The sequence below is a fragment of the Loxodonta africana genome, chromosome 18 (assembly GCF_030014295.1).
Source record: "Loxodonta africana isolate mLoxAfr1 chromosome 18, mLoxAfr1.hap2, whole genome shotgun sequence".
In the NCBI taxonomy this organism is placed as follows: domain Eukaryota; kingdom Metazoa; phylum Chordata; class Mammalia; order Proboscidea; family Elephantidae; genus Loxodonta; species Loxodonta africana.
In genome coordinates, this window is record NC_087359.1 from 65,268,991 (window position 1) to 65,288,556 (window position 19,566).

Sequence of the window (19,566 nt, forward strand, 5' to 3'; positions counted from 1 at the left end):
AACAATGGGCTCAAACATACCAGTGATTGTGAGGATGACACAGGACCAAGCAGTGTTTCACTCTGTTGTACATAAGGTCACTAAGTTGGAAGTGACTCAGCGCACCTAACAAAACAGCAAATAATTCTTTGCCTCAGGACATCTTTCTTTCCAGGGAAGATGAATGGAGAGATACATCTCTCAGTGCTCTGCTCCCTAGGTGGGTTTCTCTACTCCACAGACCTCCAGGGCCACTTTTGAGTGGGCCTGTAATACAGATGTTCACTTCTGGCTGTTGCCAACAAAATGTACAAAATCATCCATACACTGGGTTTATTTTTTCCTTCTCAAATAGTCATGGAGAATCCCCCAGGAGACAACATATGTAGCTTTGGGAAGAGACCACTGGAACAGGCATGTTGGTAGGTGAGGCTGCTGTTCACGCAGCTTCTTGTGCCTTCATGATTTGCTTGGGAGTGTTGCTAGAAGAATCACACAACACCCAATTTCTGATGGGTCACCAGGCATCCCATTGTCAGGCATCCCATCCTTACCAGGACTCAGAACCAAGTGTTGTTTTTCAATAGGAGAATATTCCCTTGCCAAAAAGGACAAGGCTTTTCTCCAAAACAGCCTCTGGCTGTGTTTCTCTTGTCAGCAAGAGCCACACGCTTCATGTAGCATCCCTGTCTGATAGACACTTCGAGAATAATCGGATTCATCTCTTGCTCTAAGCTTTCCTCAAAGGTTTCTGTTCCTTCTTTTATCTCCCATAATAATTTTATACATTTATTCTATAGTTTCTTTTGGATTGTCTCTTATTGCCAGTTCTTGGAGTGATGTTTTTCCTGTTTGCCTACTGGTTAATTGCTTTCTAAATTTTTACAACCAAATTTTAGGGGAAATCTTGTGGAGCCTGAGGAGTGCTTTTGTTTCTCCCTAAAAGTTTCAAAATTTCTGGATTAAGTATTGATTTATCTTCTTGGTCTCTTGTGTGCCAAGCAAGGGAGTGACAGAAACACCACAAATAACCCATAGGGCAGGCTCCAGGCAGATTTAAATTCACAGGCACAGACTAGCAGGATGCTCCAAGCGGAGGGACCTCATATCTCTCCACACTTTGACCATTTACAGAAGTCTTGGAAGAGGGGAAGAATAACCCAACAGGCTGGATGACCTTGAGCTTTGCAATTTGCAAGTAAGATTTCAGTCTTCTTGACAAGAGAAACAGCCTGTTCACGGAAGTCATTTGCATGGGAAGTTTACATAATCAGCACTGGGTTAGCAGAGTTCCTGCCAAGTCGTATTATTGCTAGGCTTCGTGAGGAGAGACCCTGGAATCAGCCAGTGGGAAAATTGATTTATTTTTTTCATATTCCACTACATAGGTAGGTTAATTTAGACCTTTCACCTGTGCATTTGTTGTTGTTGTTGTTTGGTGCCATGCGTAACAGAAATCTTTCCTGGTCCTCTGGCATCCTCACAATCGTTGCTATGTTTGAGCTTATTGTTCCAACCACTGTGCCAGTCTATCTCATTGAAGCTCTCCTTCTTTTTACTGACACTTGACTTTACCAAGCATGATGTATTTCTCCAGCAATTGGTCCCTCCTGATGACATGTCTACAGTAAAAGAAGGAAGTATCTCCATCCTCGCTTTTAAGGAGCACAGGGGTTCAATTTATCAGAAATCGTATATCTAGTCAGAGCCCAGGGTGAACAACAAGTTTTCTTGCTGCTTTTTGCAAAAGGGGCAGAGCCTCTGTGTTCTACGCTTATTCAAAGACCTCAGTTCCAGCTTCTTGCCTCTCATGAACCAAGGCCACGTCTTCAATTCCTGTATGAATGTTGAAGGCCCAGCATACAACTTATATCAGAATCTGAAGCCCTCTCAGGCCACTACGGCATCAGCTCCTACTAAGTGCTCTTTTTTCCATCTCAACTATGACTTCAAATTTTTTTTTAATTTCATTTCAGACAAAACTTTCCATACATTTATAAATGCTAGAGGGCATCCATGTTCACTCAGTCCACCATGCTGCTAGAAGTAGAAGCCTATGTTATTTTTAATGCCTTTTTGGTATCAGATTTGCTTTTCTTTTAAATATACCACAGTTCTGAGTAGATTAGCACAAAGGAGCTCCAGCACATTTGGAATAAAAACACACGCATTTGTGTGCTTGCATATAAGAAGGTCTAGAAAGATAAAGTGTGGGCCTTTCAGTACCATTTGAGTTTTGTTTAAATAAACACATCAGTTTTATAAATATAATAAACAAAGCACAAAGCAAGAGTATCAACATCATCAAAGTAGGGTTCAAGGTAATAAAGGCATTAAATTAGAAATACATATGTGTATGTGTGTGTATGTACACATATATAGTAATAATAAAAACATAATTCAGTAAGATAAAATAATCAGAAATTTAATGCCTTAAACAATATGGTATTGGCATAAAACAAAATATTAAAAATACATGGCGAATGTGTAGAACCATAATCACAATACCCATTGCTGTGGAGTCGATTCTGACTCATAGCAACCCTATAGGACAGAGTAGAACTGTCCCATAGGGTTTCCAAGGAGCGGCTGGTAGATTCCAACTGTGAACTGTTTGGTTGGCAGCCATAGCTCTTAACCACTGCACCACTGTTGTTGCTGTTGTTAGGTGCTGTCAAGTCAATTCCAACTCACAGCGACCCTGTGTACAACAGAACAAAACACTGCCCCATCCTGCACCATGCCCACAATCACTTTTATGCTTTGAGCCCATTGTTCCAACCACTGTGTCAATCCATCTTGTTGAGGGTCTTCCTCTTTTTCTTTGACCCTGTACTTCACCAAGCGTGATGTCCTTCTCCACAGGCTGATCTCTCCTGACAGCATGTCCAAAGTATGTAAGACATAGTCTTGCCATCCTTGCTTCTAAGGAGCATTCTGGTTGTACTTCATCCAAGACAGAGTTGTTCATTCTTTTGGCAGCCCATGGTATATTTAATATTCTTCACCAACACCACAATTCAAAGGCATTAATTCTTCATCAGTTTTCCTTACTCATTGTCCAGCTTTCACATGCATATGATGCAATTGAAAATACCTCGGCTTGGGTCAGGCTCACCTTAGTCTTCAAGGTAACATCTTTGCCTTTCAACACTTTAAAGAGGTCTTTTGCAGCAGATTTGCCCAATGGAATGTGTCTTTTGATTTCTTGACTGCTGCTTCCATGGCTGTTGATTGTGGATCCAAGTAAAATGAAATCCTTGACAACTTCAACCTTTTCTCCATTTATCATGATATTCCTCATTGGTCCAGTTGTGAGGAATTTTGTTTTCTTTATGTTGAAGTGCAATCCATATTTGAGTGTGTGGATCATACCAAACTATGGATAACATTTCAAAGAATGGAATTTCAGAACATTTAATTGTGCTCATGAGAAACCTGCACATAGATCAAGAAGCAGTTGTTTGGATGGAACAAGGGGATACTGAGTGGTTTAAAGTCAGGAAAAGTGTGCATCAGGGCTGTATTCTTTCACCATACCAACTCAATCTGTATGGTGAGCAAATAATCTGAGAAGCTGGAATATATGAAGAAGAATGGGGCATCAGGATTGGCGGAAGACTCATTAACAATCTGCATTATGCAGATGACACAACCTTGCTTGCTGAAAGTAAAGAGGACTTGAAGCACTTATTGATGAAGATCAAAGACCACAGCCTTCAGTATGGATTGCACTGCACTGCTAGGGCTCCATAATCATAATAAACCAAAAAGTCAATTCCAACTCATAGTGACCCTACAGGACAGAGTAGAACTACCTCATATGGTTTCTAAGGAGTGCCCGGTGGATTTGAACTGCTGACCTTTCAGTTAGCAGCTGTAGCTGTTAACCAGTATGTCACCAGGGTTTTCAATAATCATAATACGTAGCTTTAAATGAAAACTTCCAGAAATTAAAAGATCAAGCAGGTAAAAAATTAAGTAATGACATAGAGGACTTGAATAATACAGTTAAATATTCAATATACTTCATTTTTTATTATAATATTTATAAAATTCTATATAAGCTTATAGCAAACAAACATAAGATATAAGTTCTTTTCAAACACTCACCCGTCAAGTACTAAGCCAAAAAAAATTAGTCAAATAGAAAATCAATCAAAAATGTAGAAATAATATACAAAACACTTTAAAATTAGAAATTAACAACAAAATGATAGCCAAAATCAATCTCTCCTCTTCAAAATTTAAGGGGAAAAATACTTCAAAATACTTCTTGAGGAAAAAGAGAAAACATTCAAATTACACATTATAAAGAAATAAACAGCTATGCATATTCTCAACAAGATAAATAAAAGTGAAAAAATAATAATAAAAGAAATAAACAACAATGAAAATTCTCTGTATCCATAATACTTAGAGAAAAATGTAGTTGTTAAAAGTATTTAATAGAAAAAAAGACTTTGGAAGAATACATAATTTAACTCAAAGTCTATGAAAATAAAACAACAAAAACACTAAAGAAACAAAATTAGTAAAGAGAAAATCAATAACTGATGAACTAGAAATACAACATAACAGTAGCTTAGTCAGTGAAACTAAAACCTGATTAGTTAAATGAAAACAAACAATAATGTAAGTGTCTTAGTCATCTAGTGCTGCTATAACAGAAATACCACAAGTGGATGACTTCAACAAACAAAAGTTTATTCTCTCACAGTCTGGTAGACTAGAAGTCCAAATTCAGGGTGTCCGCTCCAGGGGAAGCCTTTCTCTGTCCGCTCTGGAGGAAGGTTCTTGTCATCAATAAGCTGACAGCCAACACAAACGAACAGTAAGCATAATGCTTAATGGCAAAACATGGAAATCATTCTCCTAAAGTAAGGAACAACACAAGAGTGTCCTTTACAAACACTATTATTTTACATTATTCCTTTTTTCATTTTATTGTGCTTTAGATGGAAGTTTACAGAGCAAATTAGTTTCTGTTTCAACAATTTATATACAAATCATTTTGTGACATTGTTGCAATCCCCACAATATGTCAACATTTTCCCCTTCTCCACCCTAGTTTCTTCATTTCCATTAATACCATTTTCCTGTCCCTTCCTGCCTTCTTGTCTTTGCTTTTAGGTGGGTCTTGCTCATTTGGTCACATATACAGGATTGAGCTAAGAAACACGTTTCTCACATGTGTTATTGTTTGTGTTATAGACCTGTCTAGTCTTTGACTGAAAGGTGAACTTCGGGAGTGATCTCAATTCGGAGTTAAAAGGGTGTCCAGGGGCCATAGTCTTGGGGTTCCTCCAGTCTCTGTCAGACCAGTAAGTCTGGTCTTTTTTTGTGTGTGTGAATTTGAAATTTTTCTACGTTTTTCTCCCACTCTGTTCGGGACTGTCTAAATGTAATCCCTGTCAGAGCAATTGACAGTGGTAGCAGGGCACCACCTATTTCTTCTGGGCTCAGGCTGGTGGAGGTTTGGTACTTGTGGTCCATTGGTCCTTTGGACTAACATTTCCCTTGTGTCTTTAGTTTTCTTCATTTTCCTTTGCTCCAAAAGGATGAAACAAGTAGATGTATCTTAGATGGCCACTCACAAGCTTTTAAGACCCCAAATACTACTCACCAAAGTCAAATGGAGGACATTTTCTTTATGAACTATGCTACGCCAATTGAGCTAGATGTCTCCGAAGACCATGGTCCCCAGCCCTAAGCCCAGTAACTTGGTCCCCCAGGGAATTTGGATGTGTCTACGAAATGTCTGTGACTTTGCCTTGGTCACGTTGCACTTACTTCCCTGTACTTTGTTTTTTTTTTCCCTTCACCAAAGCTATCACTTATCTACTATCTAGTGATTTCCCCTCCCCACTCCTTCCCTCCCTCGTAACCATCAAAGATTTTTTCTTTCTATGTGTAAACATTTCTCGAGTTTTTGTAATAGTAGTCTCATACAGTATTCGTCCTTTGTGGCAGACTTATTTCACTCTGCATAATGCCCTCCAGATTCATGCATGTTGTGAGATGTTTTGCAGATTCATCATTGTTCTTTATCATTGCATAGTTTCCATTGTATGTACCATAATTTGTTTATTCATTCATCTGTTGATGGCCACTTAGGCTGTTTCCATCTTTTTGCTATTGTGAATAATGCTGCAATGAACATACGTGTCCATGTCTATTCATGTGATGGCTCTTATATCTCTAGGATATATATATTCCTAGGACTGGTATTGCTGGACCATATGGTATTTCTATTTCTAGCTCTTTAAGGAGCACCATATTGTTTTCCATAGTGGTTGTACCATTTTACATTCCCACCAGCAGTGTATAAGAGTTCCAATCTCCCCACAACCTCTCCAACATTTGTTATTTCTGCTTTTTTATTTTACATTATTCTTGAATTAGTATCGAATGCAATTAGATAAGAGAAAGAAATAATAAAAGTAAGCATTGGAAATGAATATGCATACTTATCAATATTTATGTTAGCTCTGATGCAAAATATTCAATAAATTTAACAGAAAATATTAGAAACAAGAGAATTTAATAAGGTGAACAGTTGCAAAGTAATATGCAAAACAATAAATTTTCTGTGTACAAACAATAACCTGCAAGGAAACATAATAGTGAACCCCTAAACATCTTTTTTAAATGTAAAATACCTAGGATTAAACATAGAAAGTAATGTACAGATTCAAAGTTAAGAAATCAACAAGCTGTAATAAATGGAATGGTGTTCTTTATTTATAGTTTCTAACACAATCATATAAACAGCCCATTGTCCTTATTAAAAGTATAATTCATGGCAATTCCAATTAATATCCCAATAAGTAATTTACTGGAATTTAATAAAGTAGATCTGAAGTTTAAACTCAATAAGAAAAAGAGCAAAAAGTTTGACTTTTTTTTGGGGGGGGTGTCATATTCAAGCCATTGGCATTTCTTACATGTAGCATGAGGAAAGGGCCTAAACAGATCTCCTTGAATCTATTCTTTTCTCTGTAAAAAATATTCTCCAGAGAACAGGCAAAGGGACTTTTAAAAAATATGTCACGAGGAGTTACTTCACCTCTTAAATCCCATCATCTCCTCATTTTATTAGAGTAAAGGTGGCCTTCAAAAATGGCCTGTGACAAGGTCATGGAAGCTCCATACACATCCAGATTCTCTGAGGGACCGAATTGCTGGGCTGAAGGCTGTGGGAACCACGGTCTCGGGAACATCTAGCTCAAATGCCATAACATAATTTAGAAAGAAAATGTTCTACATTCTACTTTGGGGAGTAGTGGCTGGGGTCTTAAAAGGCTGTGAACGGCCATCTAAGGTACTTCACTGGTCTCACCCCTTCAGGAGCAAGGAAGAATGAAGAAAAGTAAACATACAAGGGACAGATTAGTCCAAAGGACCAATGGACCACATCTACCACCAGACAGTCCAGTACAGCTAGACGATGCCCAGGTACCACCACTGACTGCTCTGACAGGGATCACAATAGAGCGTCTGGAACAGAGCTGGAGAAAAATGTAGAATAAAATTGAAACTCACAAAAAAGACGTGGCTTACTGATCTGACAGAGACAGGAGAAACCCTGAGAGTATGACCCCCAGGAACTCTTTCAGCTCAGTAATATAGTCACTCCTGAGGTTCATCCTTCAGCCAAAGATCAGACAGGCCCAGAAAAGAAAACAAGACTAAAGGGACACAACCGCACAGGACCAAGGACTAGAAGGCAGGATGGGACAGGAAAACTGGCAATAGGGAACCCAAGGTGGAGAAGGCAGAGTGTTGACATGCCATGCCTTGTTAACCAATGTCATAGAACAAGATGTGTACTAAGTGTTTAAAGAGAAACTAGTTTGTTCTGTAAACTTTCATCTAAAGTTCAATAAAAAAAGAACATGCATGTTCCCAATGTGAAAGAACACATTAAAACTGAGATGCTTGACATGACTGACTGACTCAGCTTTGAATCGAAACTTCACTTTGTCTTATATCCCCTTTTTCTTCTGCTTTCAGCATATGTGCACCCTCTACCTCTTGAGTGAACAATTACGTATTTCTGCTATGATAAATATGTTTTGTGCTAAGAAAGGACACTTTCAACTGATGTAAGACAAAGTTGTAGTTCATGAATAAGCAAGCAATAGAATGTTTCAGGAATGTAATGACCATACTGTTCCATAGAAAGTTGTTTATGTACACACTTTGCTCCCAGAAAATCTGATGATTAACTGACCTTGTGAAAAGTTTACTTGTCACTCATTGTAACACATGTGTAACACCCAGTCCTTATGCATAAAACTCTCCCTCCCATTTCAGAGTTTGAAGCACCTCCCAGTGCTAATGCGACACAGGAGTCATTCTCAGTGTTACCCCAAGCTGGGTTGTTGTTTTGGTTGTTTTCTATTCTACAATAAAATCTACCATTTCTCTCCTTAAAAAAAAAAAAAGAAAAAGATCTGAAGTGTATTTGAAAGAATAAATGTGTCGGAAAAATTTTGGAAGAGAAGATTATTGATAACTTGTCACCCAAGATATTTAAAAATGTTATTATGAAGCTATGCCTTATTTACTACTAATATAAAACAACAGAACTCTTGGAAGTAATTTGGCAATTTTTATCCAATTTAAAAATGTTCATATCTTTTGATCTAATATACCCATTTCTAAGAACGTGTCTATAGAAATGCAAAACAAAACCACAAAAATATATATAGGCCACCCTATAAAACTGAAGCCTTTTTCAAAATGATAAAAAATTGAAAACGACCCAAGTGTCCACCAATAACAGATTATTTAAATAAATTATGGTAAATATATCCAGTCAACAAAATACTATCTAGCTTCTGAAAGTAATAAGGAAGAGTCACATGTCCTCATACAGAATGATGTTCACATTATATTTTTAAGGAAAACATTGAGTAAATAGCATATAGCTCTATTTAGTTATTATACATAATGCTAACTTGTACATGGAAAATATCTGGAATAATATTTCCCAACTTTTAACTGCCTTCACTGGGAGCAGAACTATGGCGACCCTCACATTCTACTTTATTCATTTATTTATACTTTGAGTAATTTCCAGTAAGCAGATATTATTTTACTAATCAGTAAAAAAAAAAAAAAAAGCATTTAAGAAGAAATGAAGTCAAAGTCAAAGCTAACCTGACTAGGAACGCTCTGTTTAAAAGGTGGGATTTTTAAGACATAAATCCATTTCAAGGGATAGACGAAAATGCATTCAAATCAAATCAATCAGTATTTATTCTATATCTAACAGATGTCAGGCAGCAAACTAGGCATTATAGAGATTAGAGAGCACATGTGTTCAAAATGCTCATATTTTGTAAGAAAATAAAGAAAGAGTTAAATAATTTCGACACAATATTCCAGAAAGAAAAACACCGACCTGAGAGTCATAAATAGATTCTAGACCTTCTCTCACTATTTGTGTTACCTTAGGCTATCCTCTGGGCCACTATTTTATTGTCTATAAATTTAGCAATCTACAGCAGAATTCTATGATACATTCCATATTATACAATTTTAATGCAAAAGGAGAATTCTTATCCAAAATATAGTTATTATCAAAAGAACTAATTCGTTAATAACTGACAAACGATTAGTAAATTCAGAAAGGGAAAAAATAATTATAAAATGTGATCATTAAATAAAATTAATTCACACTGTAAAAGAAAATTAAGAACTGAATAGGTTAGCAAGAGGAGAAATGATGATACTAGAGAGTGAAAAATTACAAGAGCATGCACAAAATTCTAACTTTTTCTAAATAAAATATTAGAAGGTACTTTTCACTGAATAGATATGTTTGGTAGAAGCAAAGCACTGAAATGGTGAGGAATCTGGATTTTATTTCTTAGGGAATTAGGGACCACTGTATATTCTTTGATAGGAGCCATGGTGGCGCAGTGGTTAAAGCCCTGTGGTTAAAGACCAAAAGATCAGCAGTTCAAGCCCACCAGCTGCTCTGTGAGAGAAAGATGTGGTAGCCCACTTCCGTAAAGATTTACAGCCTCAGAAACCATATGGAGCAGTTCTTCTCTGTCCTATAGGGTCACTATGAGATGAAATTGATTTGACAGCAGTGGGTTTGGCTTTTGGGGGATGTATTCTTTGAGTATATTTAATATTCTTCCCTAACACTGCAATTTAAAGGCGTTGATTTTTCTTCAGGTTTCCTTATTCATTGTTCAGCTTTCACATGCATAACATACGATTGAAAACACCACGGCTTGGGTCAGGTGAACCTTGGTCTTCAAGGTGACATCTTTGCTTTTCAACACTTTAGAGAGGTCCCTTGCTGCAGATTAGACCAATGCAATGTTTTTATTGATTTCTTAACTACTGCTTCCATGGGTGTGGTTGTGGTTCCAAATAAAATGAAATCCTTGACAACTTCAATCTTTTCTCCATTTGTCATGATGTTGCTTATTGGTGCAGTTATGAGTTGTTGTTTTTTTTAAGTCGAGGAGTAATCCATATTGAAGATTGTGGTCTTTGATCTTCATCAGTAAGTGCTTCAAGTCCTTGTTACTTTGGCAAGCTAGGTTGTGTCATCTGCATATGACAAGTTGTTAATGAATCTTCCTCCAATTCTGATGTCCCGTTCTTCTTCATACAGTCCAACCTCTCAGATTATTTGCTCATCATAAGATTGAACAGGTGTGGCAAAAGGATACAACCTCGAAGCACATTTTTCCTGTCTTTAAACCATGCAGTATCCCCTTTTTCTGTTCAGACGACTGCCTCTTGATCTACGTACAAGACTGCAAAAAGAACGAACAAATCTATTTTGGAAGAAATACAACCAGAATGCTCCTGAGAAGCAAGGATGGCAAGACTGCATCTTACATACTTTGGGCAAGTTATCAGGAGGGATCAGTCCCTGGAGAAGGACATCATGCTTGTCAGAGTACAGGGTCACCAAAAAAGAGGAAGACACTCAGCAAGATGTATTGACACAGTGGCTGCAACAATGGGTTTAAGCATAATGATTGTGGGCATGGCAAAGGACCGGGCAGTGTTTCACTCTGTAGTACATATGGTTGCTATGAGCTAGAACCGACTCAACAGCACCTAACAACAACAAAAACAGCATTCTTTTGTGGAGCCCTGGTGGTGCAGTGGTTAAGAGATCAGCTGCTAACCAAAGGTGAGCAGTTGGAATTCACCAGGCACTCATTGGAAACTGTAGGGGGTGGTTCTACTCTGTCCTATAGGGCCACTATGAATCAGAATCAACCTGATGGCAATTAGTTTGGTTTTTTGGTTTTGGTGAGTACAGTGAACACCAAAGTTAGAGTGGTGTTTATTTAACATTTAATAAAATTTACTGAGTGTTCACCGCATGTCAAACCTTCTGCTACATCACTCCTGGGATCGAGTGATAAATCAGAGAAGCATGATGATGCGTCCCATAGTAAAATGTGAGGAAACACCCTCTGGAAGTGGTATGGATGCTACATTAGAAGTGCCAAGTCTGAGTGCTACTTAACTATTCAGAATACTACTCATTTTTTATATTAACACCAACAGTTTGAAAACATAATTTAATCCTTAGAGTCACGGGCCCAAAGAAAAGTGAAATATCCTTTTTGAAAAGACCCTTCCCAAGGCTCCCTTTATGTCCTGGTTCCTTAGGCTGTAAATAAAAGGATTCAGCATGGGGGTCACCATAGTGTACATCACAGCCATGACAGTCTCCTTTACAGTAGAATTATCAGCTGACGGGCATAAATAGAGACCAATAATCGTCCCATAGAAGAGAGACAACACGGAGAGATGGGAGCCACAGGTGGAGAAAGCCTTTCGGATGCCTCTGGCAGAATGGACCTTGAGGATAGAGAAGACAGTTCGTGCACAGGACGAAAAGATCAACAGGAATGGAACAATAATGACAAGCCCTCCCAAGATAAATATCATCATTTCATTTATCTGAGTGTTAGAGCAGGCCAACTTCAGCAGAGCAGACATGTCACAGAAAAAGTGAGGTATCACGTTGTCTGCACAGAAAGACAACCGAGCCATGAACAAAGTGTGCAGCAAAGAAATGAACGTGGTCAGCACCCAGGACAGTGCTACCAGACAGAGACAGAGCTGGGGGCTCATGACAGTGGTGTAGTGCAAGGGGAAACAGATGGCCACATAGCGGTCATAGGCCATGATCACAAGCAGGAAGCTTTCCAGGTCCGCAAAAAGCAGAAAGAAGTACATCTGGGCCAGGCATCCTGTATAGGGAATGGATGGGACTGGGTTCTGCATGGTCTGCAGCAATTTGGGAATGGTCACAGAGGAGAAGCAGAGGTCAGAGAAGGACAAGTTGCTGAGAAACAAATACATGGGAGTGTGGAGGTGGGAGTCCAGTTGAATGAGAATGATAATGATGAAGTTGCCCACGACCGTGGTGAGATACATGACCAGGAACAGGGCATAGAACAGGATTCGCTGCTCTGGCTCAATGGGCAGGCCCAGGAGGAGGAACTCTGAGACAACAGTTTGGTTTCTCCTTCCCATGTTGCTTCTGTTTTACCTTTTAAAAATTAATAATAATTTGTATGAAAGTATGAATATATTATACACATATACACAATTGCAAAACCTTCGGAAAAACATTTTTAATTAAATGCCAGTAAGTCATAAGTACTCTCCCAACTATATAAACAAATGCTTACTTAAATAAAAACTACAACAGCATAGGAAGTTATGAGTCAAATTTAACCATATTCCAAACTTCTGTAAGAATGTTCCATAACTGTATCATGGGTGGGATCAGATCAACAGGGTCTGAAACTAGGCAGGTAATTGTCTAAGAAAACACCTCTGTATGCCTCTATTTTAAGGATGCAAATACTATAACCTCAGTCGTAAAGCCAGCCACCATTCTTATTCATTTTTATCACTCAGGAATGGTGATGGTGATGATAATGGCGGTGGTGATTGTGATGGCGATGATAGTGATAAGACAACAGCAATGTTTGTCAGTGCTTACTCTGGGCCATACACTAGGCTAAAACCTTAATATGCATTAATTCATTTAGTCAGGAGTGCTTCCAGGACAGATACATACTGCAGGTTGGTAGGTATTATCAAGATAAAGCCTAATAGAGGGAGCGGAGGCAGGATGAGTTCTGAGAGTAAAGCATTCTGAGGGAGGGAGTGGGAAATGGTTTTTATCCACACATCTAATAATTAAAAAGGAATACCTACTGTGAGCTTCAGACTATTCAGAAATACAACCACTTCCTCTTGATCATTGAACACAGCAGCAAGGCAAGCAAAAGATCTCCTTTTGGTGGAGGTGCACAAAATGAATGTCTCGTAGGCATTGGAAACCATGAAAAACACAGCGCATAGCAACCAGTTCATGGCACAGAGAATTAAATATGGCCCTTGAACTCTCTCATTTGGTGAATATCTCCAAAAAATGATGTGATGGAATAATTTTTGAGATATTAACCTTTGAGGTTTTTTGTTTCCTTGGTTTCCACTTTCTCTTCCCCCCATTCAGGTGGGTAGTAAATTATGTGCTCATTTCCTCAGGAAAGAGATGTGATGGGAAAGCAGAAATATGCCACAAGTTTTCCTGGGTTTTATTTCCAGAAGCCCATGCCTCTGTATGAGGACAGAATTTGCTCGTATAGAAAAAAATTCTTGACCAGAATTGGGAGGTGAAATTAAACTTTTTCTCAGAAAACCAAAAAACAAATTCCCTTGAACAAGGGGCAGAGAGTAGAAGAACTGTCGGTGGATAACAAGAACAGGGAGGACCTGGCAATGCCACCAGAAGGCAGCAAGATACGATGCAAGCCTTGATTCAGAGCAGAGGAAGAAAATTTTAAAATAACATGTGTAGCTCTAGGCCAACAAACCTGATGATTTTGGTGAAAGCCTTGATTTTCAGAGAGGAAAATAAAAACATAAATTATTAATACTTCTTCAAGAAGTCAGAGCGATGATTAGTGCTGGGCTTCTCCCATTATTTCTCTGGATGCCCTTGAGCCAATCACTTGGCATTCAGTGTCTTCCTAGCCCGGCATTGGGATCCCTTGTTCTAAATCAGGAGTCATGAGCTCAAATCTCACTGGGGCTGCTTAATGTAATATACCATCTAGAAGGACCCTCCATGAGGGTAAAGACCATGTGTATCTTGTTCATTTTAAGTGTCAAGTTGTACACTTGTATATTTGGTTTACTTTTGACACTATCGTCATCTTTATTTGTTTTTATACCACATGATGGACAATAAAGTACAATAAATTCCTGCAGGAGAACTTACAGTCCAAAAATAGAAGACCAAGTTCTGAATATAATGCAGTAAAATGAAAAACTAATAACAAAAAAGGTTAATAGAAAACTACTTCACTATTACAAAAGACTCTTCTAGATAACTTTAGTGTCAAATAAGCAATCAAGAAACCAATTCTCTGTTCAAAAAGAAATTAAGACATATAAGATCACCATAGAAGAAAAATTATTGCTTAATTTCCATTGATTAAAAGAGAAAAAATGAAAAGAAATGAGTATAGTATTAAGCTGAAAAAGAGAAACAAAGGTAAAAACTCAAAGAGGATTGAGTCCTGAAGCTAAAGGAAGATATCAATAAATTAGAAAAGCAGCAAAATTAATAAAATAATTTGAGAGCTGTTTCTTTCAAAAGAGCAACAAATAGACAAAACTGGAAAATCAAATTTTTAAAAAGAGATCAATTTAGCATGTTAGGAATAAGAATAAGGATATACTCATAAAGCTGAATTCTTTTTTATTTTTCTAGACCCTCTCAAGTAAATTTAAAAATCTGGATGGGATGCTTTCCTAAGAAAATACAAATTGCAAAGGCTGGCTGAAGAATGTATATTATATGAATGCAAAACATCAGATAACAAGATAGTCTATAAGTGAGGAAAAGGTGTAATCGGAGTTGGTCAGTTTGAACTAACTTTAGAAGAAAAACAATCATTTAATAGGATGTCTCAGGCCCTACATAGGCAATTTTTTCTGAGGATTTCCCAAAATACATAATAAAAATATCTATATATGTTGCCTTAAATCCAGAGGTAACATCACATGTAGGGGTGAAATTTTGAAAGTATCAAAACGTTGGGAGGGATCAAAATGGAGGACGCTAATGAATCTAAGGCAGCACCGTCCACTAGAAGTAAAATGCAGCCACAAACGTGAACCACACAGGTAATTTGAAATTTTCTAGTAGCCACATTTAAAAAAACAAAAAAAAAGGGGGGGTAAAATTAATTTTAATAACATTTTATTTAAGCTAATATACCCAAAATATTATTTCAACATTTAATAAATGTTAAAAATTATTAATGACATATTATACATCAATTTTTCCTACTAAATCAATGTAAACTGGTGAGTGCTTTGCACTTACAGTGTATCTCAGTCAGCCTACATCCACATTTCAAGTGCTCAAGAGCCACATGTGGCTAGGGACTATTGTATTACCCAGCACAACTCTAAGGTACAGCTTTCCATGGCATATTCTGTAACAAATTAAAATAGCAGGTAAATTTTTAAATAGTGAGTAGCTATGCTGGAAATCAGAATGGTGCTATTGGAATGCCTGAAGTTTTGAGGATTTCTGGATCATATAAACCCACTGGGAATCAGACTGAGGAAAAGTTAATCAGGGTAACTGGCTCTCACTTAAAACAAGCAAAGGAGAGGCCAACCTAGAAAATAAATGGACCATTTTCTCCAGAAGCACTAGAAAACTCTTAAATTCAGAAAAGAAAAATTGGGTCCCAGGGCTGTTGGAGGGTGAAAGGAAGAACAACCAACCAACTCTGAGGACTGCAACAGACTCCCAGATATGAAGCACTTGACCACAACCCAAACCGAAACATCATCCTAGCCACATTTGGCCCATTGAGTAAACTGGAGCAGGCCCCTAATGAGGCCAGTGCTGCCAGATACAGAGGGAAAGAACACTCTGGCAAAGATCAGGTCACCACGACAAACCCAGCAGTGAAGTCTCCTAAACCAACCTCCACCTAACTCTTCACTTTCATAGGGTCTGCAGACCCTGAGACTCCACCAGTGGAGGCTGAAGGAGAAGGTGGGCCAGAGAGCAGTCAGGAGCAAGAGAATTGAAGGGCCGCCAGAACCATGAGCACTTGGGAGCTCTCCTGAGCTGCCTCTCCACCCACTTTACCTGGAATAGGTAGTGTGCAAAACCAGATGGAGGCTCTGCCAGCCACACATCCATCAGCCACCTGCCCCCTTCTTTCTGTCTGGTCTACTCCCAATACTCCTACCCCAAAGGAAAGCCCACTTATTTATCGACCCACCCTCACCCCATGTGTCTCTCAGTTTGTCATACTGCGGGGCTTGTGTGTTGCTGTGATGCTGGAAGCTATGCCACCAGTATTCAAATACCAGCAGGGTCACCCATGGTGGACAGGTTTCAGCTGAGCTTCCAGACTAAAACAGACTAGGAAGAAGGACCCAGCAGTCTACTTCTGAAAAGAATTAGCCAGTGAAAACCTTATGAATAGCAGTGGGACATTATCTGACATAGTGTCGGAAGATGAGCCCCTCAGGTTGGGAGGCACTTAAAATACCTACGACAGAGTGGCTGCAACAATAGGCTCAAGCATAGCAACAATTGTGACAATAGCACAGGACCCGGCAGTGTTTCGTTCTGTTGTACATAGGATCGCTATGAGTCAGAACCAACTCAACAGCACCTAACAATAACACCCTCACCAGTTTATCACACTCCCTCAGTTACCCACCTCAGTGGACATGGGGAGGGAGATGATCAGCCTAAACAGATCCAAGCCCATGCTCCCTGCCTGCCTCAGCCTGAAGGCCATCTAAATCCACAGTGGATGCTCACACTGCAGAATGTCATGAAGGTCTGAGTTGCTCAAGATTAGAAGGCAGTAGAGGAGAGTGCTCAACTCTCCCAAAGCTTCTGGATCCAATTCCTGGCATTGCAACTACTGGAAAAATGACACGTCTATTTTGATCCCGTTGTTACTTGGATTAATACTGCCCTAACTCACACAAGCATCTTGTCACCTTTCCCTTTATGACCTCATGACCCAGGGGACATTGGTCAGGGAAGTAAGAGTTAGAAGGGAATAGAATTGAGATGGACCTTGTGAGAGAAACAGCCAGTATTGGGAGGACTCCAGTGTGGCATACACAGTATTTAAATTCTAGGTCTCTGGAGCTGGTCTGGCTGGGATCGCATCACTCTACTCCTCACCAGCTTAGTGATCTTGCCCCAGAAACCTAACTTCTCTAAGCCTGTATTCTCTTATTAGTCTAATGGTGATACGACAGCAAGTAACTCGTCATGCCATAGGAAAGAAAAAAATTAAACAATCCATGTTAAAACAAATGTGACATATGGTGAGACAAAATGTGGCATAAATAAGACTTACTACTGTTGCTCTGGTTTTTTACTGGGTTACTGTAAAGTACTATTACCCAGGTGCAGTATTTCACCAAGTACCCTTACCCTGATTGTCCCTTCAATGAGCCCAATGCCTTAGTGCTAGTAGGGAATGTGTGGAGGAGCACTGTGGGATGGAAGAATCTAGTGGCCCAGAAGGGACAGATCAGAGCCCAAATAACAGGGATTTCCTCTCAAGCTATCAGATGACTGTATCTCTAGTTAAGATTTTAATACTAGGACAGCACAATAGAAGGTGACGAAAACTGGCTCCACGGAAGTGAGCCCCAGGATGGTGTCTTGGAAAGTCCCTCCCTGGCAAAATATTCAGGAGTCCAGACAAGTGAGACTGTGTCATTTACTGGCCCGTGACTTTGGTAAATTTCTGAAGTTTTCCAGCCTTCCATTCCACCATCAGTAAATTTTTCCCACCTTACAGAATTGTAGGTTTGGAATAACTGGTAATTGTAACATACAAAGTTCTCTAAAAACATTTGGAGGTGGGTGTCACTACTGGGAGTGAAAAATAATGAGGTTGATGACTTCTAACTCATGCTGCAGAAATCACCCTGTAGAATTGAAATCCTAGTATATTGGTGTTAAGAAGGTCTATAGTTTTATAGGGTAACTACTTCATCTGAACTCCTTCCGATCTTACCCAGCTTGTCCAGTGTGGCTCTGGAGCCTGTTTCCTGTTTCCTACTTCCACATCACGCATTTCCAGCCCAAGCCGCTGCCATTGTCTTCTGACTCCTCTCTTCTACAATGCCCTGACCCCTGGGATCTCAGGGTCCCAAAGAAACTCATTAGTAACAAACCGAGTACACACCACCCTTCCTCCCCTGCCCCACTCCCTTACCCATGCACCTTTCTGAGCCACATTTCTGATGAAGTCACATCCAGAGACAGAATTCTGGGTTCACCTCAAGACTGACCTTTTCAAGATAGCTTTCCCTGACCAAGAGAGCCCACACTGATAATTCCCTTTTCTATCTTTTATAGTATCTGGCCTTCTACAACAGTTATCAAAATCGAATATCAAGAACTTGATCACCACTGTCTTATGTTGTCCAGTGGTTACCTCCATATATACTGACTTTCTCTCCTTGGCTGGGAGTCCCTGGGTGTACAGTTAATGCACTCAGCTGCTAATCAAATGTTGGAGGTTTGAGCCTACTCAGAGATACCTTGGAAGAAATCCTATGACACACATGGGGTTGCCATGAGTCGGAATCAACTCAATGGCAACTGGTAATTACCATGTGCAAGGCATTTAAGCATGTTCTGTGGGAAAAATCAGTGACCAAGGTAGACAAGATCCTTGGCCTCAAGGAGCTTACAGTCTAGCTAATGCCAGTTATCATAGGGCAATACAGGATGCAAAGAGGACACACATCAAGGACACCTGTGGTGAAATAAGTTTCTTTATGCAGGCTTTTGCCTTGGTTCTTTGGAAAAACAGCTTGAGAGATTTTTCTCTTAGGCCTTGAGGAGTTACATTTGCCCTAGTTTTCTACCACAGAGGGTTTGTTACTTTTGTCCAGGTTGATTCTCATTCCCTCGGTAAGCTGAAAACAACTTGGTTTTGATACTTTTTTGTCTGGTTCTGGGCTGCAGCCTGCCCTGTGATTGGTATGTACCTTGCTGGGATTGATCAATGTTGTTGTTGTTAGGTGCCATCGAGTCAGTTCCAACTCATAGAGACACTATGCACAACAGAACGAAACACTGTCCTGTCCTGCGCCATCCTCAAAATCGTTGTTATGCATGAGCTCATTGTTGCAGCCACTGTGTCAATCCACCTCGTTGAGGGTCTTCCTCTTTTCCGCTGACCCTGTACTCTGCCAAGCATGATGTCCTTCTCCAGGGATTCATCCTTCCTGACAACACGTCCAAAGTATGTAAGACGCAGTCTCGCCATCCTTGCCTCTAAGGAGCATTCTGGCCTCATTTCTTCCAAGACAGATTTGTTTGTTCTTTTGGCAGTCCGTGGTATATTCAATGTTCTTCGCCAACACCACAATTCAAAGGCGTCAACTCGTCTTCGGTCTTCCTTATTCATTGTCCAGCTATCACATGCATATGATGTGATTGAAAATACCATGGCTTGGGTCAGGCGCACCATAGTCTTCAGAGTGACA

General features: G+C 39.4%; 1 protein-coding gene across 1 annotated transcript; it reads right to left on the bottom strand.

The window, feature by feature from the left end:
* Positions 1–11,565: 11,565 nt before the first annotated feature.
* On the bottom strand, positions 11,566–12,670 carry LOC135228020 (olfactory receptor-like protein DTMT). The gene has a single exon (XM_064270341.1). The coding sequence runs from the start codon at positions 12,514–12,516 to the stop codon at positions 11,566–11,568; it is 951 nt and encodes a 316-aa protein (XP_064126411.1). The 5' UTR covers positions 12,517–12,670.
* Positions 12,671–19,566: the final 6,896 nt, after the last annotated feature.

What these genes read in the sequence shown, in the direction of transcription:
- LOC135228020 (XM_064270341.1), bottom strand. Translation starts at nt 12,516, where the DNA reads ATGGGAAGGAGAAACCAAACTGTTGTCTCAGAGTTCCTCCTCCTGGGC.